The sequence below is a fragment of the Nannobrachium achirus genome (genome assembly GCF_963921795.1).
Source record: "Nannobrachium achirus genome assembly, chromosome: 9".
NCBI classification, from domain to species: domain Eukaryota; kingdom Metazoa; phylum Chordata; class Actinopteri; order Myctophiformes; family Myctophidae; genus Nannobrachium; species Nannobrachium achirus.
This window is the reverse complement of record NC_137818.1, coordinates 45,005,642-45,030,430: the sequence shown is the minus strand read 5'-3', so window position 1 is coordinate 45,030,430 and position 24,789 is coordinate 45,005,642. Positions and strand designations below refer to the sequence as shown.

General features: G+C 43.5%; 1 protein-coding gene across 1 annotated transcript in view; it reads left to right on the top strand.

Moving 5' to 3' along the window:
- Window positions 1–24,789, top strand: part of nphp4 (nephronophthisis 4) — a gene marked incomplete at both ends in the record, with an annotated part of 228,353 nt that overhangs the window by 10,887 nt on the left and 192,677 nt on the right. Inside the window, 2 exons of the mRNA XM_080732808.1 lie at window positions 18,147–18,316; window positions 18,719–18,780. Of these exons, the coding sequence (XP_080588934.1) occupies window positions 18,147–18,316; window positions 18,719–18,780 (232 nt within the window). The remainder of the gene's footprint in view (window positions 1–18,146; window positions 18,317–18,718; window positions 18,781–24,789) is intronic.

Genomic DNA, 24,789 nt, shown 5'->3' with positions numbered 1-24,789 from the left:
TGGTCTCTGCGCAGCCGAGCGTTGTCAGTGATGGCTGAAAAACCCTCCAGACCTCATCTCCTCTTACAGACAAATCATCCCCAATGATATCTGATGTGCGATCCTGCACTGGTTTGATATGACAGCTCCACAGTAAAATCCTTTCAGCTGTTCTGCCCATGTGAGATTCCGTAGTGGACTCTGATTGGTGCTCTTCTGCCCACGTGAGCCGCTAGTGGACTCTGATTGGTCCGTGAAAACTGTCATGGCGGAGTCAGACTCGACTCGAATTCTTTTAATAAACAATACAATAGTGCCGTTTCATTACGTTTTAATACCATTTTGCACTAACGTAAACATGCAGTCATATAATATGTTATGAGAAATAACGTATTTTTGCAATGTCACGCCGCGTCGCCGTCGGCGACACACGGCGACACACGGGGCTGTGTATGTGTGTGTGTGTGTGACGTCAATAGGCTTTACCCCGCCCCCGCTGAAGTAGAATCTCCGTCCCCAGGCTCAGACTCAATCCCAAAACGAAGTGTGTGATTGAGTCTGGCGCTTGCAGTCAGGCTAATACCGAGCAGGGTCCGGGTCGCACCCTCGGGTATTTGGGGGGTCGGGCTTACCCGATGACTTCTAGTGCTCACAAACTTTCACTTTTGGACTGAGTAGTTTCTGTCTACACACTGTCTCTCAGAGGAGGACTGGATGGTTTGAAAATGTGCTGACTCATGCCATCATCGATGGTCGTTTTTCAAACAAGATTAAAAAAATATTGTCTTTATTGATGCAATCAAAAATATTGGGCTTCTATTTTAGTATGCTAACTTTCCAGGAAGAGAAAGGTTGTAGTTTCCTTTTTCTTTTAAAGGGTGTTGCAGTTTCTATTAGCTTGGAATCCCAACAGATTTTTAGGCAGATTAAATGAACTATCCACAGGTCACCGGCTTCGACTGCTCTCTTCGCATTCAATCCGACTTTTTCACCATTTCTCAGACGTTTGAATGCAGAGAATATGCACTGGGTATCCACGGAGGAGTATCCTCCGTGGATACTTTGAAGTACGCATGCGCCGATATCTCTCGCCTTGAATATTATTCCCCTCAGGGGAATCGAACCCAAACCGTGGGTTTGTTGCATCCGTGCTCTACTGACTGAGCTAATGAACGGATGAAGTGACTCCTTTTTTGTGCATTTATCTATCACGTGGATAGTGGGGTAGATGTTGATAGTGAGGGACTGAATATTTACTATTCTGTCCATAACGGCACATAACTCGGTAACGCGGCTGAGTGGGATTGGGCGCCGTTCCCACCGTTCGTCGCGGCAACTCGGCTCGCTAGCGCTCGCCTCGGTGGCGACTCACGGGGGTCATCGGCGCCCAATACCGCGCCGCTCCGTCGGGGTCAGTGGCGTGTAGCGTTACACTGGGGAACAGAGCACACTTGGCATCTGGTTCGAGGCTGGGAGTCACCTCAGGTTTTATTTTTGCGCTCCTCTGAGGTTGACCACTAGATGTCGACATTTTACTACTAATATCTCTGCATTGGTGAGTTATTGGATACTGAATATCCAAGTATCCTGGATACTTTCTGCATTGAAGAGTCTGAAAGCACGTGAATATTTCGCATTAAGTGCGTTGATATCATTAGAAGCAGGTGCACAGGTACAGTTGATAGCATTATGAGAGGACCAATTATGTGAAGATAAGGTGGAGTGTTCCATTTATACTTGCTTAAACCCTATTATATATCACTGAGTGAGATCCCCTGGTGTCTGTCCTTGGCCCACTCCTTATTTCCCTCTACACCAAATCGTTCCACTGAAAATAGCCTATTCACAAGCTCACAAAAGCTTAACAAGTTTGTTACGCACACCTTAAAATAGGGCACACTATAGGGTTCATGTGGTAATCTCGGTGACAAAGAATTCTCTCAGTGCCCTCACTACCTTCCTGTGTCCACCGTCGAATCCCCAATGTCCCGCTGTAAATGTACCGACCGTGTGAAAAACCACTGCTTTAAAAGCCACATGATGGATGGACACACAACGCCCTGTGGTAAGGAGCGGGCCTTCAGCCACGCCGTTTAACCCATTTAGGCCTAGAATTAGAAGGATTCAAAAGACACTTATAGAATCGGGTCAAAATTCTAATGTTCACGGCTTTTCAAAAATAGCAGATCTACGAGCTCGCAGCGCGGCACTCGGTGCCGCGCTGTGAGCTTGTATATCTGCTATTTTTCAATAGTTAAAGCATAAAATAATGATACACAAAATGTGTACCCGTTCTAAATGGGTTAATTCCTTCTCCCTGTTGACGTGCCACACTCACAGATATACACGTCAATTATAAATGCGGACAGTAGGGGCACAAATGCTGAGATGCCTGGCTGGCTGAGGAACTGATCAATATTTCAGTTCCTGGGGGAACAAACATCGAGTGGAACAGCTGCTCCTTAACAGCTTTACACGCTGGAGCGGTGTGCCACGTAATCCAGCACCATACTGTGTGTGTGTGTGTGTGTGTGTGTGTGTGTGTGTGTGTGTGTGTGTGTGTGTGTGTGTGTGTGTGTGTGTGTGTGTGTGTGTGTGTGTGTGTGTGTGTGTGTGTGTGTGTGTGTGTGTGTGTGTGTGTGTGTGTGTGTGTGTGTGTGTGTGTGTGTGTGTGTGTGTGTGTGCCAGTGCACACGTGAGATCGTGGGAGTTTTAGAGCCATAAGATTCAGAGCTACTGACAGTGGACAGAGATGAGAGTAGCAAGTAGAGAGAGAGAGAGAATGTGTCGTACACTTGATTCATTTTTCCCCACCATCTCTGTCTGTAACTCTTCCTGTCTCTTCCTTTCTCAGTCCATTTCCGTCCTGTACTTCTCAAAAACACACACACACACACACACACACACACACACACACACACACACACACACACACACACACACACACACACACTCCCTGGAGTCTATCTGGACTAGGTGTGGGGATGAATGGACAGAAAGAGATGGAGAGATGGAAAGAGAGAGAGAGAGAGAGAGAGACTTTACTCTCTTCTATCCTGTCATTCCGAATGTGGCTCTGACTCTGGCGTTAGACACGTCAATCCTACCTTAACCTGTCTCGAATCTGAACGTCGACAGTACCTCACCAATCCTGGCCATTCTTCAGACACACACACACACACACACACACACACACACACACACACACACACACACACACACACACACACACACACACACACACACACACAGAGAGAGAGAGTCAGACTCAGAGTTCTGCTATTCAGTAATTTGATGCCACTCTAGCTTTCCTCGGGTTAGTCCCTGACACATGGACTTCCACGCGTTGGATTGATATCGTGTCAGGTGTCAGCCGACCTTTACCAAACTCCGTAGTTGGAGCTTGTTAGCTGCCGGTTACCCTGGGCTGTACTGTGTGCTTGGGTTGATGGGAGTGTGATATGGGTGAGCGATCAGCAGCACAGGTGCTAATGGAGGTGCTTCCGCGATTAGCGGTCGATCATGTTTGACGGGGAGCCGGGGGATGTTGGACTTGTTGCCACTGGCGGTAGCTTGGGACCGCCTGAAGGAAGTGAGGCATTTCTCACTTTAATTCGTGCTCACCTCGGTCACAGTCGCTCCCTGGAGTTTTTTCACCTCTCCACTACTTCAGGTTTCACCCTTGACTTACTTTTGACCTTTTGTTCTTTGTTCTGCACACACACACACACACACACACACACACACACACACACACACACACACACACACACACACACACACACACACACACACACACCGTCAGTCTTAAGACAAGTTTTGAGACCTCTGTGGGGGTCTCGACCCGCACGTTGACTGCCGCGTCTAGACTCACAGATTGACAACAACCTCAACAGATATATTTGTGTTTATAGGTGTTATAAAGTTGTAAACAAACTGGGATTGTCTTTGCATGATTTATGCTTCTGATGCACCCTCAACGTGAATAACGATCTAAAAACAACGTGTCGCGCATAGGGGTGGCTCGGTATCGACATTTTGTTATCGCGGTTACCGTCTTCCCATTTACCGCCGGTATTGCGGTAATTACCGCACCCCCGTATCTATCAATTAATAGGTTCGGCGATAAGCCAAAATATTCCAATCATCTGCCCAGAATTTGCCGCTCCACAGCCCGAGTTATACATCCCCGTACAGCACAGCGGGTCTGTTTTGAAAGGAGCAGATCTACAAGCTCACAACACGTTGCATCCGCGACGCGTTCTGAGCTTTAGATCTGTGCAAGCCTCAGTAGCAGCCTACGTTACTATAGTAACCTGACAGTGCACAGATCTACAATCTCGAACGCGTCGCGGATGCAACGTGTTGTGAGCTTGTAGATCTGCTCCTTTCAAAGCCAGACCCGCTGTGCTGTACAGGGATGTATAACCCGGGCTGTGGAGCGGCACATTCTGGCTGCCCCCGACAGGTTTTGGTTAGTTACAAGACTTGACACAAAAGGTTGTAAAATCGCCGACGTTGGAAAAAGTAGAAGCTGGTTTCATTTTCGGTTTTAGTCCTCGCGGCTCGCTCTCTGTCCGTATGAATAAAAAAATCACACCCGTGTGAACTGAGCGGTGGTTCCCCCCCCCCTTCCCCCCTGTGTGTGTGTGTGTGTGTGTGTGCGTGTGTGTGTGTGTGCCTGGTCTGGCCTGGCCTGAACAACAGCGCCCCTCCCTTAACATGTGTGGTCAGAAAAGGTTACTGCAGGGCAGGCTACAGACAGACAGACAGACACGCAGACAGACAGACAGACAGACAGACAGACAGACAGACCCACACACACGGCCACGTATAGGAGCGTTGTGACCACCGCTCAAAAAGAATCTGCCACAAGGTATGTATAAACATACTTGTGTCATGTGGATATTATGGAGAAAGTTTAACGCTGCTGCCTGCTACGAGACAGCTGCTCCAGTCAGTGTCCAGCGGGGATTTCTCTGTCTCCGTGTGACGGCAAAACCTATAGGGTCTAGCGTTAGTTTCATTTTCGATGAAAAGGAAACTGATGGCCCATTAAGCTTCCAAACATGTGGTACGCGGCCCAGAGCAGAGCGGCATGGAGCGCATGCGGTCCTTGCTTCTCCCCCGTTTTAAAACTCGCTCGTTCTCAATAAAAAATTGCCTCTTTATTGTCTTTTTTGACCGCGGTAAGGACCCTGACACCGCGGTAGGCCGCGGTATACTGCGGTACGGCGGTACGGCGGTTACCGTCCCCAACCCTAGTCGCGCATCAGAGTATTGTTTGTGGAGAGGACCAGGCTAAGCATTTCAGGGTTGCGTGAGCAAGCCGCGAGTCAACCTGCGTGTCGAGTGTGTGTCGAGTGTGTGTGTATATATATACATATACATACATACATACGTACATACGTACATACGTACATACTAACACACACACATACATATACGAGCCCTAAGCCAGAAAAAAGCCATATCAACGATGAGGTGTACCATGTTTCTGTGTGTCGGTGTGTGTTGTTGCATGCCAGATGAGTCACACCAATGGGCGCATTAGCACCCTCCAAAAATTAAAGTAGGTGTTTTCTGTGGTGCATTGAACCAGGCCTTGTTCCTAATACCTAATACTGTGGTGCATTGAACCAGGCCTTGTTCCTAATACCTAATACTGTGGTGCATTGAACCAGGCCTTGTTCCTAATACCTAATACTGTGGTGCATTGAACCAGGCCTTGTTCCTAATACCTAATACCTGTGGTGCATTGAACCAGGCCTTGTTCCTAATACCGGGGCATGGAATGCACGATCCCCAGCAATTTAGACACAATGGAAACAAAACAACAACCCGAATGCGGCGATGGAACTTCCCTAATTAGCAAATGTGGGCCACGTTTGCAGTGGGTCCCCATGAGAATTCTACTACTCATATTTGGCTTGATGATGGTTGATGTTTATGTAATTCTTTCTTTTCCATTTCCTGTTTAACTCATACCCTGCCAAGCCCGAGGAACCCGAGAATTTTGGGATGTCCCTCCCTGCCACGCCCGAGGAACCCGAGAATGGCCGCCATTTTGATTTTTTTGATTTTTTTTTTTTTTTTTTTTTTTTTGACCCCAAAAACGTTAGTAGGCATGATAGCGATCGCGAAATTGCTTGTTTAACCCCCATACAACCCCCATACAACTCAGGTAGCAGGTAGCAGACCTCCAAGCTCACAACAGTGTAAAACATAGTGGCTGCTATCTCATGAATGCCTGAACGGATTTCCATTCGGATTCTTTTGTTTGAAAGCTGTGAGCAATGTGGACACACGTGGTGCATTATCTAGGCATGGGTGTGCATGATCCGTGCACTATGAATTACATGGAAGTCTATGGAGACAGTTTGGCAGGATTGGAGTACGAAGGTATTGTTAAATGGCAGCAAATGAGTTAACGGACAACGCTGAATGTCCAGGGTCATTATTCCTTTCAGATGCACACAGGCAAATGTCAATGCAGACGTGTGTTCTTAGTAGCAGGGCCCGTCAAATCAATACTCAAACAGACACGTATGCCAAATAGAGGCTGACCTGTCCTCCTAACTAGTACACGGTGACATTATCGGCCAGGAGGAAAGGACAAGCACAGCGGTGACATCCTCTATCCCTTTCATTTCTTCTCTGCTTTTCTAACCACGCTCCCATCTCTATTGGGCTGCTGACAGTCACTGAATTTCACATGGAGAGGATTTGTCGCACCGATAGCCACTGGTTCCTCTATGCCTGTCAAATGACTTATTCCCCTTTTTCCTATCCTTCCTCCACCTCCCACCCCCCATCTCTCTCTCTCTCTCTCCTCGGTGTGACGGAATGGTAGGAAAGTCACATTCTTTGGGGTGAAATGATGAACTGGGGATTCGGTAGTGTAGCATGACAAAATACTTAACCCATTCAGAACGGGTACACATTATTGTGTATCATTATTTTGTGCTTTAACTATTGAAAAATAGCAGATATACAAGCTCACAGCGCGGCACCGAGTGCCGCGCTGCGAGCTTGTAGATCTGCTATTTTTGAAAAATCGTGAAAATTTGAATTTTGACCCGATTCTATAAGTGTCTTTTGAATCCTTCTAAGACTTTTTGAAAAACCTATGTTTCTATGTCAGCAATCTGGCTAGCCATCGTCAAAGAAAAGGTCCCTTTCACTTAACTGGAGCTCAGTTCTGTTCTTGAGAGACTCTTATGTCAGTGGTTCTCAAACCTTTTCATGTGAAGGACCCCCAAAATTACATGCATTTGGCCACGGACCCCATCTCAAAATATCTAGTTCCAGGGACCCCCCTGAAGCAGAATTTGAGTTACAAACGTTCGCTTTGAAAATACATATAGTCAAAGATTTGCACACATTTTCACGACTTTTTCAAAAATAGCAGATCTACAAGCTCGCAGCGTGGCACTCGGTGCCGCGATGTGAGCTTGTATATCTGCTATTTTTCACTGGTTAAAGCATTCAATAATTCTAACCTTATTCGATTTTTTGAGGATATTCTAAAATAGACGATCTACATGCTTGAAAAGTGTCACATTGTGACATGCTGTGAGCTTGTAGATCAGCTATTTTAATAGAATTTTGATGAATGGTGGTGGTGGTTCCACGGTCAAATCCATTTTGTTGATCATTGACATGAAAATATTTGAGAGTTGCTGTTCTAGACAGATTGCCCCTTCGGCTATGCCCTTAACAGAAAGCACACACAAGGTCATCAACAATTGTATGGCCTAACAGAGGTTTTCACAATGTGAGTTGTGCCTCCCCAATGAGATGCCAGAGCATTGCAGGGTAGGTGCAGAGAGATGTGAGGGTGATGGGGACAGCCTGTCATTTCTCATTGTGACAGTGAGAGAGACAAGAAAGGTGGGAGGAGAGGCTCAATCCCATTTGAAACCGGGCCCGGCTACAGGAAGTACTTTACCATAGCCTTATTTACCTGTACGTGGTATTTTCTTTTACAAGGTTAGCCACCAGGGAGCCCATTACTGTACTTGAACTATCAGTTGAAATTGACTCGGTGGTGCTGACATCACTCTCCCTCTCTTTGTCTCCCTGCAAATTGGCCGTGGCACATAGGCCTTTCAAGCATGGAGGAAGATGGAAGTCAGGACTCGACATGTATTAATGATGTGCAATTCAGTGTGATAATTATCAATATTTTATAGACTGTGTTGACTTGGTGCAGAACTGTAGCTTTCTGCATTATTCATCACATTTGGTCAAATTGCATTTTTATCTGAGCTTTGCCGAAAGACTTTTAGTTATTTTTGCAGCATTTACTCTTTAACATCTTCTACTGAGACGATGACTCTTTCACAAAAGTCTCACTGAATCTATTTAACCTTTTGTATTATTGCATGGTTTGGAACTACAGTCTTTACATTAAGAACAGACTTGGAAGTCTTGTTAAAATGGCCTGCACGATCTCAGGGAAGAGGTTCTGGACATTTTAAGTTCAGAAGGTCCTTATGCAGTGCACTGCGGAAAGGAGTTCCATTGAGTACAAATTGGATGACTAAAATACTGAATACTTGAGGCCTTTCTTATTTGCTATTCAGCTCATAATAGCTGTTTTAGCTTTAAAAGAGAAGTGTGTCAGGGTTCACTTGAAACCCTGTTTCTATTCATCTTATACAATATATACATGTGCAGAACAGACAGTGACACTGACACATACACAATACTCATGACATGTGCATGAATACATTTGGCTACAGCAGCTAGCTATAGCTCATATGAATGCTTGACTTAGTCGTGTAGACATGTAGAGCCTGCATCCAGGTGCCAGGTAGCTGACACTGGTGCTTCTGGCAGAGTGCAGCAGCTGTATTCTGTTGGGTATCCTCCAGGGGGTCTGCCAACAACGTCTGGTCAAATGCAGCTCAATGGTTTTGGAAGCTCTCTGTGCACAGAACCACATCTCACGTTGCCGCCCCTTTGTCTCGGCTCCCCCTCCAGGCTCGAGCACAGGCCCACGTGCCCGCAAGTCGAGTGTTTGAATGACCACCTCAAGGACGCGTGAAGAATCAGCCTCGCCATTTGCTTTGTGTCACCATGTGTGAGAGCTGCTGCATAATTGCTTGTTTGCCACCAAGAGCCAGGAATTGGTGTCCATGAAATCAATTTTCTTTTCTTTCCTCCTTTTTCCCCTCCCCACAGCGCATTCATCCAACATATCTTTAAAGGACCACAGTGGTTGTAATGCATGTTTAACCCATTGACTTTGAGTCACAGTATACTTAACATTATTCCCGACATTGTGTGTGTGTGTGTGTGTGTGTGTGTGTGTGTGTGTGTGTGTGTGTGTGTGTGTGTGTGTGTGTGTGTGTGTGTGTGTGTGTGTGTGTGTGTGTGTACATACATACTGTACAGACAGTACATACATACATACATACAGTACATATTGTACTTACTTAATACTCATCGTTACCTATTTTGTTTAATTCCAACTTTGAGCCAATACACCCTCTATAAAAATCTCAGCTTCTTAAGCTGATTCTGTCATCGTAAATAAGTCATGGATGTTTTAATTAAATTCATAAAACAGTCTGTTCTCCAAGGACTATTTTTGTCTTGAACTTTCAAATCAATTTGTGCTTTCCATAAGCCGGACAGACTGGCTGACTATAGCCGGTCCATATCCTTGAGGGACGAGTATAGCCTGAAGCCTGATTAATTCACCAAAAAAATGACATACTTGCTGTTGACTGATTTAAAGTTATACCATGTAACTTTTTTTATAAAACAAATCTTAAAATTGTCCTAACTGTTAAATCGCTAAAGTTTTAGAACCCCCACTCCGTTATTTTCAGCTTCTAAAGCCTTCTCTTTATATGTTTTCTATGATCCCTACCGGGGACCGGTTTTCGTGGCAAAATTGCGTCATCACACTACCGGCCAATCACAGCGAGGGTTATACACTGCCGGCCAATCACAGCGCATCTTGGAGTGGGGTCGCTAGGGCGGCCATATTTGTAGTCTCCCGTGTGTCTCTATACTCGGGTGCACGGTGAAGCATGGGTGAAGGAGTGTATCTCCGGAATGGCTGAACGCACAGCAACCAGGGACCCCTCAAAAGATAGATCTCGGCGAGGTGGAGGCAGACGCGGGGGTGTGAGAACCTAAAAACGGCCACTGACCACAAGTTGAGCAACTTACACAGTATAGCTTTAAGAAAACATAATAAAAATACAAATAAAGAATTGGTTTCCTCTGCCTGCTGTCAGTGTGACACAAGCTCCTGGAATATGCTGATTGACCTAATAGTGTGCAATATTAGGACTGTAATTTATCACTAGTAAGACGCCTCAGGGCAACAAGCGGCGAGGTCGCGCCATGTGATGATGTCTTGGCCATCTGGCCAGTGATACCCATATACTGTATGGAGATCCATGTACTGTATATGGAGATATGCTGTGAGAGCCCAAACATGCTTACTCAGTTATTTGTTATGTGAAAGTCCTATGACGTCTTTGACATCTGACATCATACATACGATCCCTTTTATGCCCATACATGGAGATCTGTGCGATCGCAGTTTAGTATGTGATCGTCTCATAGCATTAATTTCACATCCATTACTAAATACCTCAAAGCCTTTTTAGGATGTGGTTTTGATCAAGTCAGCCATCCCGAAATAATCTCGAGGTGCATAGATAAATTGTGGTCACCACACCACCTCCTGCCACTCCTGTTAGGATTCAAGGATTTATTCCAATCCAAACACTCCCATTTGCGATGCTGACAGATGCCATGCAGCATCATCCTACGCAGCCATAAAAACTGCCAGGATGGTTTAACACCCGCAGGGACACGCAATGATATGTGCTCAGTGTTGTATAACAAACAATCTCCTCTCACTGCCCCCCCCCTCTTTCTCACAACCCATTCCTTCCTCTCTGCCAGTTTTCTACCCCCCCCCCCCCCCCCCCCCAACGGCCCCCACACACACACACATCTGGACCACATGCCCGCTATCTCCCACATTCTTTTATTCAGCCCTTCTCCGTCTCTCGCCCCTCGCGCTACCCCCTGCACTCCCTTGTGCCCACCCCTCATTCTCCTTAACATAGTTAATTTATCTGTCACCCACAGAGGCACCCCAGTCATAATCCCCCAGCTATAGCGCTGCTAGCGATGGTGACTCAGGGCCACATGGCGCAGCGATGATGATGTTTTAATGTTGCCCCAGCACTGCTTTCCTCCCGCCTCTTCCCTCTTTACGGGGGGAATATTTACCCCCGCTACAATCGATTAGTGCTTTGTTGACAGTCACTGCAGAGTACAACCTCTCATTAGGTCCAACATATGTCGCGCCCCGCCTTTGCCAGAGAGCAAGCTGTTCTCCCGTTGACATCCCCTGGTGCCCCTGTGGCGTCAGGAAGGAGGCAAATATCGTGGCATTTCCTTTTCTTAAGTTCTGAGGAGTATGCTGTTTGTATTTTGTTGTTGTTTTGCAAGGATCTTTATGTGATTTAGTGTTATGATGAGGTAAAGTTGTTTGTATGTGCGAGTCCTGTGACTGAAATTTGTTTGACGTGTGTGTCCGTCTGTGTGTGTCTGTCTGTCTGTCTGTGTGAGAGTGAGTCAGTTTGAGTGACACAGTTGTAGCTGTTTAGATTAGGTTAGTTTAAAATAGTGATAGTCGTTGTCTTGTCTGACTGATAGGGCACCAAGTTGGTAATTACGTTACATATTTTAGGAAGTGATGTTTGGTTTCTGTATAAAATGGAAAACATCCTATAAGCATATAAACTGCTAAACGTGTGAGTTAATTTGATGTTGGAATGATCCATTCAGTCTTGCTGTCTTGAAGCTGCTAGGGTCAAAGATGGTAAACCGTAATGTGTGTGTGTGAATCCGCAACGTAATTGATTATAGTCATTTATTTATTGTTTGGAAAAAGAGTTGTAAAGGTACAAGTACAACTTTAAATCAAGATGGGTACATTGGGCGGAATATTTTGAGTAGCTCATAGACCGACATTACCTAACCCTCTGGACAGTCAATCTGCGCAGATCCGACAGACTGTCTACTCGGCACATCACTCCCTCAGATCCTTGTCGATATGCATGGCAAGTTTGAAGTCAACCGGTTAGACGGTTCTGGACATAAATATGGACACACTCTCTCACATAGACTTTTGTGCATTTATAGATAGGAATGCATCTTAAAAACATACAGTGAGTCATTCCTTATTCCATGTATTCATAATATTACCTAACTTATTACCTAAATTCTCAAGGATTTCTCCAAATTATGATTGGCAGTACCGAGAAGGTAGCCATTTTTGTAATACTAGTCAAACCCTCACTGTTGAAATCTCATTGTAAAGAAATCACTTTGTTTATCCAAGCTTCTCTGGAGCGCAGCCTGTGTTTTGATAGTTTTGTGATGAGTTTAATCTGAAAAAATAATTAGAGAGGGTTGTCTGTAATTGCTTCAATAATCCTTCCAACTGTTCTTCCTTCAGAAGTTCCTGCGTTTTTTAATAAGAGAAAAGGAATGTAATTACACCTCTTAGAACAGCCATAGCAGTTTCCCAAAGCAGAATTGCAAGATAATCATTATATATGTGAAAAAAGGGAGGTTGTTTTGGGGGGTGCTGGCAACGTACTGTACTAGATAGTTAGTCAAACAATTACAACATCCCTGTTTTGATTCCAGCAGGTGTTACATGTCCTTTCCCCTCTCTGCCCTCTCTAACGATCAGCCAACATTATTGCAGAACAGGATCCTTTCTGACATGATACCTAGCTGCAGTGATGCCCAGCCTGTGGCCGGGGGCCCACCGGTGGGCCGCGAGGGTATTGCAATGGCCCTTCTAAATAATTGGCAAAACACTAAGATTTGAATGACAAAATATAATTTAAAAAATATATATTTTTTTAACCTTGAAAAGATGTTTTCATTGTGATACTGTTAAATAGGAACTTAAAGTATCCTATAGTATCACTGATCCAAGCCGGAGCACATTCCTTTGATCTTATTTATAATTAAAATAAAATGTATCTGGAAATGCACACATCCCACCCATCTGACCACTTAACAGCCTATCGGCTGCTGTTTAAGTGATCAGATGGGTGGGATGTGAACACTTTCGAGATTTTCAAGTTGGGCCGTGATCCAGAAAGGTTTGGGAGACACTGCTATAGCTATTTAAACACCCTGTTTGGTTCTGTGGAACTCAACTATGAATCCAATTAGATGTTTACCGTTTCCTAACCTGAGGTCAGGCACACCCACACAGCTGACTTCTCTAATAAATGTCACAAGGCATGGCACACGCACAATTTCCTTTAAGTAGATTCCTTAGACACTGAAGCAAGAGAAAATGTACTACTTTTAAAATCTCCCGGCGAGAATAACTGCATATAGACGTTGACTTACCCGGAGGTTGTGTGCGGGTCTTGACTCTCCCTGCAATGTTTTTTGTGACTATGTAATCACAAAATAGAAAATAGAGTATTTTTCCACCAACGCAAGAAACTTCAAAGTTGCTCGCAGCTCGTTCGCCAATAACTCTGATACGGATAGCTGGCGTTTGATGATGAGAACTAAGGCAGTATTGTGCAGTGGTGGTGAGATTCCAGCAGCCGTATGGCTGTATTGGAAACACAGAGGAGGCATATATATTTTTTAATTGAGTTATTGGACCATCTGGCAGGGCTTAGTTTTCCATACTGTACAAATGTTAAACTGTGAAAAAACTGTCTCTGAAAACAGGTTTTTATTTTTTATTTTATTTTTATTGCTTTGTTCCCCATATTCATAACTATTCATGAGCATTTGCTTTCTTGTCACTCACAGCGGCTAATACATCCCTCACTTAAAGAGGTGGTCCCATAATTTTCTACTTTTTCTGTTTTGTATGTGTCTATGAAGTTAACATTATTCTAATAGACCGCCGGGTGGGGTTATAATGTGCAGATTTGTCTTCCCCGTGTATTTGTGTTTACTTCCTGAAAGCTGAAAGACTGGGCCTCAAAAGGCCCAGTCGAAAAACACAGATTGAATGACATCATATAATCATCCCCTTCCCTTTAACCATTCACCCAACACTGTGGGTGTGGCTAACTTCAGCTGGGTCACCACCCACCTGACAACCAGGCATACATAATGAACTGCTGGGTTTTAACTCTTTCTTTTTTTTTTTTTTTATCTTCCTCCTAGTATAATCATAATACCTGATCATCATGTTTTAGAGGAGAAAAGAATCATGGCACTGCATCTTTAAATATGAATAATTGTGAATTATTTAGATGGACATACATGTATACAGTATGTGTTGTGTGAAAGATAAGTGTCCACTTTTCTCAGAGATTGGGAAATGAATCAATTGGAGGTGCAGCAAAGCACCGGGGAAGACGGCTGCACCTTTAAATCAGCAATGACTCTGAACCTCAACCTAGGGACTGCGTCTTCGACTTCAAGGCAAATAAAGTGTCATTGCATGGAAAGGGGTAAACTTAGTTGAAGACAATATTCTGGATTCCCCACATCTCATGTTTATTCTACGCTAGAGCGGTTCAACAGGAGTTCACTGGAAAACACTGCTTCGATTTGGGAGTTTAAGATGAATGAGAAAGGTGAATGTACAGTATATTGAATGACAGGCATTTTGGCCTGGTGGATAGTGTTGTCTTTTCTTTGTCTTCTGCAAACTCAGCCAATGTTTTTCACTGCCATATCTGCCAGAATGCCCCCCCCCCCCCCCCCCCCCGGCTCTCCCCACTTCTGTAATTGAAAAACTTAGAATGCCAGAATGCAAATTGGAAAATATCCCCCTTACATAATTATCTGTATTGACATAATTGACATTGGCATTTTCTGCCAAAAGATTTTGCAGAAAAACAAACTAACATCAATAATAGTGAAAATAGCTGATCTACGCGTCGTTGCGAGTCTGTAGATCTGACTTTGTTCACAACATTTGAAATGGGCCTTATTCATATGGTAATTTTCCCCTCCCTAGAAATATAGGCGATTCAAAAGAACAATATTTATCTTTGATGTGCAGTTGAGTGAAAGTCATCAACTATCCAATAATATGTATAATAAGTACAGTACAGATACTCAAGATGTTTTCTTGAGTACAGTAGTACTCAAGTAGTACTCGACTGTAAATGTGTACCTGGTTACTGTCCACCACTGCTCAGATCATTAATGCCAAGTCACGTCCAAAAGGAGAGCTTTTCATCAAACTGCAGTCCTCAGTGAGCATGCCCGTTGCCACGGCAGCTAACCATGTGCATGCAGGGAGGAGAGGGGAAAAGAGGACATTACTCCCCTCACTGACAGTGTGTATTGTATTGCATCGCTGTCAGTGTCAGGCATAAACCTTGTACAGTATGTCGTCCAAAGCCGTAGTTTTCAGGAAATGGTTCAATTGGTTCAATATTTTGTTGTTGTCGGGTGGTAACTTGTATGTCCAAAACCGTTCCTTTTGTATTTATCATTTTAAAAATGATTCAAACTAGTGAAAATAGCTGATCTACAAGCACACAACACCTCACACTGCGAGTCATTGTGTGCTTGTAGATCTACTATTTTCACTAGTTTTGTGTGACAGTCTTGTATGAAGAAGCAGGGCTTTACTTTACGAAAGAACATACAAATTTGAAACTTGGAGATATGAGGTCTCTGCCTGACATTGACGATTTATAAAACCCGCAGGCGCAGACACACCAAACCCATCGTCCCTATATTGGGCATGACATTACAGACAAAAACAGATGAAAACAACAAAATTAGCTGATCTATAAGCTACTGTAACAACACGTTTCATTGCAATGCGTTGTGAGCTTGTAGAACGGCTATCTTTCACGACTTTTGTCGTATGACAAATTATAAAACACAGTATTCATATATTACATTCAAGAGAAAACCGTAAAAAGATGAAACACAGAGGTTTACAATACAAGGTTTCTGTCCGAAAGGGAAGATTTGTATTTTTCTTTGTGAAAACCTTGGGGGGGTAATTGAAATGGACCCTGCGGCAAGATAAATGACTGATGTGGCTAACTTGAATGCAGCCTCTGTGGTTTTATATTTTAAATATATGACTATAGTGGTTGAGAGCAGGACGAGGAGGGGGGTGCACACAAATGAAAACACTCTACCACCGTGGGCTGCCAGAAATTGCCTCTGTATTTCAAAGTAGCTCATCTCCTTTTACCGCTTTTCTCTCTCCATCATCGTGTTCTACTTTTATGTCTGAAAAACAAGCTGGCTTCGTTGCGCTCAGGGACCGATGGATCACAGAGAATTTGTTGGTCTCTTTATTATCTGCGGCCCCCGTGCACATGTAAATCATTGCCGTTTCTCACTGTAGGTAAGGTGTTATTTCCCCATTTTGAATGGCAGAGCAGAGACTGTAAACAAATGGACTTGTCTGGCATGGGCTTCCAACTGGCTCCCAACAGGCCCAACCATCTTCTTCTGAAGTAAGAATAGCGAACCCAAACCCCCTACGCACATGTAAAGCGTCTCTTCACCAGGGGACATACAGTACATCTCTTGAGAATGGCATTATGCGTTCAGTGCCCACACCCCCATTGTTCTTTGGTGCTGTGAGCCCTGGCTGTTCGGTGGTCTCCTTTCAGGGGACCGGCTAATGTAGATGCTGACTGCACTGGGCTTGACACTGCCTTAGAGACTTTATTGTTTTGTTCTAATAACACATAACCTCTGTAAACCAAAAATAGATCTTGTTTAATCCACTATGTCTATGACGTTAGGGGGAGCAATAGAACCATGGGTTCTTTCTTATATGAGATACTTCAATGGTTTCCTGTGTAAATAAGCCAAGTGCTTTCCTAGGATCTCCTCTTAGTTGACCTTGTACCAGTGAACTGTACCGTCATGAAACTGTACCTTTTTCTATGCAAACTTCTAATAGTCTTCAATCGATCAATACCTTGCAGTGCTTGGCAATACCATAATCCATGTTTTCATTTATTATATCTACTTTGTCCAGCTATTTATCACGTTTAGATTACGCTTCATTTGGCCTATGTATACACTATACAGTGTGTATATAGTTCAAACCTTGGTTCTGCTGCTTCCCTTAAATTCATAGCTATTGAGAAAGTCGACATACTGTGCAATATTATGGCAACGTCCTAAAATCAGATATTAAAAATGGAAGCATATTGGATGCACAACTCTTTGGAGCGTGAAATATAATATTTATACTAAATCCTGTACGGTAGAATTATAGCTGCTATCCTCTTTTATAGAAGAAAGAAGAAAAGATCAGAGCACTGTCCTCCAGAAAACTGGAGGAGAGGATGTACATTTAAAAGAACTTTAATGTTAACAGAAACGCCAACATATTCAGGTCTTTTTCTTTTACATCCTCTCCCATTGCCCAGATCCTTTCTTCTTTCTTCTATTATTGTTCCCATTGATCCTATAGAAGCACCATAATCCTACTTTTTTATCTTATATGGCCAGGGGGAGATATATGGATGTACTGTAGGCAAATACTATGACAAAACAAAAGAATAAAACAAAACAAAAGAATATTGTCATTGTTGGGTGGAAACAATGTCCAAAACTCTTACTTTTCAAGAAATGGAAAGATGGATCCAAGTATATTTTTTCGTTACAAGCTCTTGTGATTGTACTTTTCATTGTTTAAAAAAAAAAAACACAGAAAGACTTCAACCTGGCATAATGGCATACCTATTTTGGACATAGGTGGACATAATGGATGATCAACAACATTCGACGCATTGCATTACAAGCTGTAGATCACCTCTTTTCACTACTTTTGCACAACACTGTCATACAATGATGTATAAAAGAGGGCATTAATTTATGAAAATGGTTAAAAAAAACATAAAAATTTACAATATGGACATAGGTTTCTTACCGATAGCGACGACATTCACTTTTCTTCTTTGCAACAAAATGAAACACACACTCTCTCTCTCACTCACACACGCACGTGTGCGCGCAGGCACAGACACGCACGCACACACGCGCACACACACACACACACACACACACACACACACACACACACACACACACACGCACGCTGTATACCGACACAGTCACTCTGACATGCTGGGTGTTGGATGACTTCCACTGGCTGCTCTTCAGGCTGCGTGTCACTTTGTCATTTGTAGGTGCTGTATTTCCATACGACCCTGCGCCTGCCCAGCACGGTGGCTGTTGTGGAGCTGGTGGCGCTGTCGGCCAGGCCAGACGGCTCCCAGCAGGACCTGGGCTGCGGCTTTACCGTCTTGGAGCTCTTTGCAGGCAAGGCCGAGGCGAGGGCCGCAGACGGGGACAGAAGGTGATTAGCGCAAACCACAGAGTGAAATCATCAGTGTTGATTTAACTCTGAGAGTCTCTGAGAACCAAACAGACCCTAGCCCATTTGTAACTCTGAGAGTGTACAAATCAAGTGGACCCTTATGGGTCACCCAAGACTTTACAGTAAACACACAGTAAAAAGACAGTTAATTTAACTCTCTTGAGAGGTAAAATCTGACCCATTTGTCAGGACAGAAATATGCTATGATGACAACAAGTCATAGTTTCAATCTGGTAAGATATCTGGTAAGAATTATATTGATTGTTGATTCCACTATTACCACCGGATATGATGACAAGCAGATAATCAAATGAATGCTAGCTGTTCACCAGTGATTCAATCCTGTTATCATTGGAAAGTTCTCTTTGTTTTGTGTCTCAGGCTGACTCTTCACCACGGAACACCCAGGAGCCTGCTTCATCCCCTGCTGAAAAACACTGAATGTAAGTGCCTTGAAACTCTTTAAACCCTTTAGTCTTAGTGAAACAGACAGACCTGAGTTACAACAGTACTCAGACTTTTTTCTATCTATGCCAAATCTCTTCACTAAAAATAGTAGATAGAGCTTGTTGATTTGCCAATTTTGACAAATGCTCCCAAAACATAGCCTTTATCCAAGGCGCGTTACAGAGATTGTGCATTACATTCACCCATTCACTCACACATTCAAACACCGATGGCAGAGGAAACCATGCAAGGCACCAACCTGCTCACCGGGTGCAACTAGGGGTTCAGAGTCTTGCTCAAGGACTCTTCGACACTAACTCTGGGGGAGCCCGGGATCAAACTGGGAACCCTCTGTGTTCTAATGGCGGTTTCTCTACCCCTTAGCCACTGCCGTCCAGCAAAAAAGTATTTTATTGCGAATAGGCTACAATGTTTCGTCCAACTGACCTTGGTCCATCTTTGGGCAGACTCTCCATCCTTGGCCATACTAGTACAGTATGTCTATCTACTGCCCTTTTAAATGTTTTAAAAGGGCTGTAGCTCAGCTGCAGTATTAACCTGACTGCTGTTGATACCGATTTTAGATGCCTAACCCAAAGTTTTATGGTTTTACTATTGAACCGAATGCCTTCCACTTCCACTGCATACAGTTTTAGGGCATATTATTAGTACAGTGGGGAAAGACAAAAAGGGTGCATATCGTCGTTGTCGGGTGAAAACCTTGTATGTCCAAAACCGTTCGTTTTGCATTTTTCATTTTAAAAATGATTTAAACTAGTGAAAACAGCCGATCTACAAGCACACAACGCGGCGTTGTGCGCTTGTAGATCTGCTGTTTTCACTACTTTGGTGCGACAGCCTTGTACAATGAAGCAGGGCTTTACTTTGCGAAAGAACATTCAAATTTGAAACTTGGAGATACGAGGTTTACACCCGGCAACGACGATATACTTTCTGAGAAAGGAAATGACATGTGACCTGTGGATCATGCACTGGATTCAAACCCATCGATTAACCACTCAATACCATATAACACGGCTATTTTCTAATAGCTTCACCTATAATGATATGCCCAAAAATATGGACACCAGGTTGAGTCAACCTCCATATGGTGTGAACACTAACTGACTGAGCCACCAGGTGCCCCCATTTCATTCCATACAGTTTAACTGGATTATGTCATCAGTGCTTCTCTGAGGACACTTGTTGAGACACTAATCCACACAAGTGGGCCCCTATTGTATTGACTTTAATTATGTCGTGTTGTTTTGTCTGCCTGCACTGTTTAATAAAGATGCTGCTGCCCGTCGGTACATAAACACACACTCCACACGGTTTCCCTTCACTTAGACAGAAATACTGTCTACATGCATTTTGTATACATTAGCGTGTGGGTGGGAAAAAACGGCTGAGGTTCTCAGTATAGGACTGGAATCCTAGATTGTTTTGTTTAAGTTATTCGTTTCATCATTAATTCCATTTTTACCACATGAACCCCATCGGAAGCTCACTGTCACAAGTGGCGATCTACAAGCTCAGTTGTAGATTGCTATTTTGGCTATTTTTGGTGTAGAGGGAAAATTTTGGAGCCCTGGGGGACGCTGATCAACAAAGTATATAGCAGGGGTCTTCAACGTTTTCAGGCCGAGGACCCCTTAGCTGAGAGAGAGATGAAGCAGTGACCCCCAGATTCCATATAGTTTCATTGTTTGACAGCAAAACAGACAGCGTATTTTGGATTCATGTCAATTTGTGTTTTCAGATATTTAACCACTTGAACCGTCAATACTTAGTAAACTTGACGTTTCACTCTGTACTTAGTGTGCTCTTTTTTTCCCCTCCACACCAAACCTCTTTGCCGAAAATAGCCGATCTACAAGCTCACAACGCCTCGCAGCGCGAGGCGTTGTGAGCTTGTAGATCTGCTATTTTAGGCTAAAGTTATCAGAATATGGACGTCAGGGTTAAAGTGGTTAATATAAAAAAGGTAAAAAAATGTTTCTATCACACAAAGATTTGAAGGACCCCCTGTAGTAACTCTGAGGACCCCCTGTTGAAGACTCATGGTATACAGTATAGGGTGGCAGTGGCTGCCATGGAATGTGAAGTTCCCGGTTTGACCCCCGACTCCTCTTGGCTGTGTGTTTTAGTTTTTAATTGAACCTTTATTAAACCAGGCAAAACAAGTTAAGAAGAAATTCTTACAAACATTGATTTACAACTGTAGCCTGGCAAAGGGAAAGGCCTCTGCTTCCAACGCGCAAGTTGGTGCTTTGCATGGTGTGTGTGTTAGTCGGTGAATAGAATCACATTGTGAAGTGGTTTGATGCGCCAATTACCATTTAATGCCAGGACTTCAAGGTTTCTTTCTTTCTTTATTTTTGTTATGCTTCAATTTTGATATTTGTTCAATTAAATTGTTCAGTTCAATTGGAGGCACTCTAACAACAGTGCTGCACATGGACGAATTGATTGGAGCCTCACAGTGTTTGTTTAGCTTTTGAGAATCCTTCCTCCGTGGCAAACAAGAACAGATCCAGAAATGGTAACCATGTTAGCGGAACCCCCCCTCGCCCACCCCGCTCCTACAGTCACCGCTGGCATCTTTCCCAGTTTATCCTCCGCGGAGTAGCTCCAGATTTTGCATGATGATTCTATCGCATGTTTATGAGTTACTGCTCTGGTTAGTGGCTTCTGGGAGAGAGTTGTTTGTGTTCACAGACAACAGTCAGACTGCCCTAGGCCATCGAAACAACATGGAGTTCCAAAATGAGAGAAATTCCCATCCGTATCTAGACACCAAAGGAAACAGATTTATTTGTTGAATGCCTGAGTTGGCTGTCTCTTGGCATTTCTTTACTTGGCCTAAAACACAAATTCCAGTATCCACTACAAACTGCTATACCACCTCACCGTATGAATTACACGGTACGCAGCGAGAGCCAGAGTTCCTTTGTTGGCTATCATATCCCATGAATATTAGAAAAGCTTCTCTCAAATGGACTCTTACGTGCGGTGAATTATTAACCGTGTGCCTGTTGTTTCATGGGAGAATGTTCCCTTTTTAGTTTTGTTTTTGGGGACCCGTATCGCTGCCATTTCTGCTGGCATGCTTTCATGTTCAAACACTTTACTTTTATCCTCCTCTCACTTCCACTGAGACGGCAACACACACGCTCCCAGTGTCTGCTGCCTCGCTACTTACCGTAGCTAGTACCTTGTACCCAACACATGGAGTTTTGATTGGAGAACTTCAAATATGTACCCACGGTTTGTTTTGCTTATATACTGTACTTGTATAATGAGCAAACATGTTCAGTTTTGCTTTAAATTGCATCGAAAATGCAATCACAGTCTTGATTGCGCTGTATTTTGGACAGAAATCTCGTCTTCTGCTTTCCCTTTTTCATAAATGTAAAGCACTGACACTATTTGTAAACACATGCTTATTATGATTGTATGTACTGTATCTTATTTGCAGGTAATAAGGTTGTGGACCTGTGTTTTTACACGAACACGCACGCACACACACACACACACACACACACACACACACACACACACACACACACACACACACACACACACACACACACACACACACACACACACACACACACACACACACACACAGTCTGCAACATTGTTGTCTGGTATACAGTGGAGAAAGCAGGGCAAACAAACCCAAGGTCATTCTTTTGTTCTGTTCTCATTATTTATTTCGTTACTACAACCACAACATCTATTCTTCCATAACAATGGAAGGTTCCTTCTCCAAGACATGTAATCATGCAAGGTAGAGAGCTAGGTGAGCATACACTGTAATATCACGTGTTAATTCAACCCTGACAGTGTAAAGATGGACTGTAAGGGCCCATTTTCTGCACTGCGAGTTAGTTTTCTACACTGTGAGTTAGTTTTTTTTTCCCTCTCCCAGTGGTTTGCAGGTCAAACTGTATTGCTTGCCTTCACTCTCCACTTAAGTGGGCCGTGTACTCATCAAGCCGTTAGACATTTCACTTTTGAGAACCGCAGGTGAGCATGTCCCCCATCACTGTTGTTGGTATACTCATTAAGAGCTCAACAAGCTACTCCAAAGCCAGCAGAGAACTGCAGTATCTCCCCGGAACAAACGATAAACCCTTTTCACAGCAAAACTAAACTTCTTCTGTAGGTAATGGCTTTATTTGTGGGTGTGTTCATGATTCAATAGTATAAACAACGTTTTTTACCATCTATCTCTGCTCTTACAGCCCAGATGTGTTGAATGATGAATTCCACTTAATCTTAAATTGGATTTGCGTGGCTGATTGTTTGTCATTAGCATAGCTACTGTAACGCCCCTAAACACTACATATAAAGGCCGTTTTTGAAGGACTGCATGATCTGGATCTACTGATCCATTCTGGGTCTTCTTCCTAATGTAAATCAAGAACGAGCTGCAACAAGGATGGAATTCATTTGCAAGTGTGATTTCAGTTGCGGCTGGATGTTTTAAGTTGGACAAAATGTTGGCAAAATATTTTCCCAAATATGAATATGACTGACGTCTGACATCATAGATTATGTTATAGGCCACATGAGACTCACACAATATGTCTATATATGGGCATTCCAAGCTATGGGCTTAATATTGATGACATCAGGGATCTCCATACTGTATGAACACAAAGGACAAGGATGGAATGTGATGTCACAATGTGATGTCACAACAATGTGATGTCATAGTTCAGCTATAGACATATATGGAGATCAGGGATCAATGGACATACAAGGGAGAAGTACGGAATGTGATGTCACAATGTGATGTCACAACAGGTCAGCAGCTATAGACATTGAGGCATTACTCACGGATATACAGACAAGATGTGACTGTTTTCATAGTTAACTGCAACCTATGGTCGCAAACAATAAACATCATCATCATCATCATCATCATCATCATCATCATCATCATCATTATTATTACACTGTGATTTATAATTATGTATTGGACCCTATATATTTTATGCAAAAATATGCAAAAATATATAGGGGCCAATAAATTATTATAAAGCACAGTGTTTAATTAATGAGGCCTTTTTTCATCTTTACCAAGGATGCCAATACTTTTGCAGGGAACTGTATTATTTACACAATAAATCTTATTCAATTTGTTTCCACAGTTTCAAATTATAAGCTATTTATTAAGGGTATTAAAAGTATTTATCTTCCCCAGAGGAAGTTGCAAGACAGGAGCCATAGTAGCAAGAGGAAGCTAAATGTGAAAATGTGAAGAACTCCATGAGAACTTCACCACCACCTGAAGCCTGGTTTATACTTCGTACACCAAGGCACTCTCACTCCCAACTCCAAAGGTGCCATATTTGCCGGTGACCTGGGTTTAACCTTGTTTCCGATGCCAACGTTGTGGGTGCCTTTCGTGTCACCAAGCAGGCCTTGCAGCTTGTAGATCGGCTATTTTCAATGCAGGATACTGTTGTACGACGGTTTATAAATGATGCATTACTCTAAATAGTGTTTAGCAATATTACAGCTCCAACCCAGTCAGCATTTGCCAGAGCTCAGGCCAGGAAGATGTAAAGTTTTACCAGAAGTCCCCATCACTGCCACTTACAGAGGAGCTGAGAATATGAGAGGCTGTGTATCCTCTCACAGCAGATAACTAACTCTTCATTCCTGGAACGACTGCAGAATGGTTGTTCTCCAGTGCAGGTGATGGAGTCACAGCCCGGAAGAATCCCCTTGAGCATGCTGAGTTGGAATTGAAGAGTTGGAATTGTGGTCTGCTCACACTAGACAAAACTGCATCTGAAGTGGTCCCTCTCTGCTAAGATCATAGTTGGCTGGCAGCCTACTGTACCATCACTGATGTACTGTATGATGTGACTGGAGGAGCAGAAGGCCATGTTTACTCCAAACTGGTGACAGAGTGACAAACTAAAATTGTGACCAGAAATAGCTCCTGTTTCATATCAGTCTCTCAGGGGTGTCGGGAGAGAATA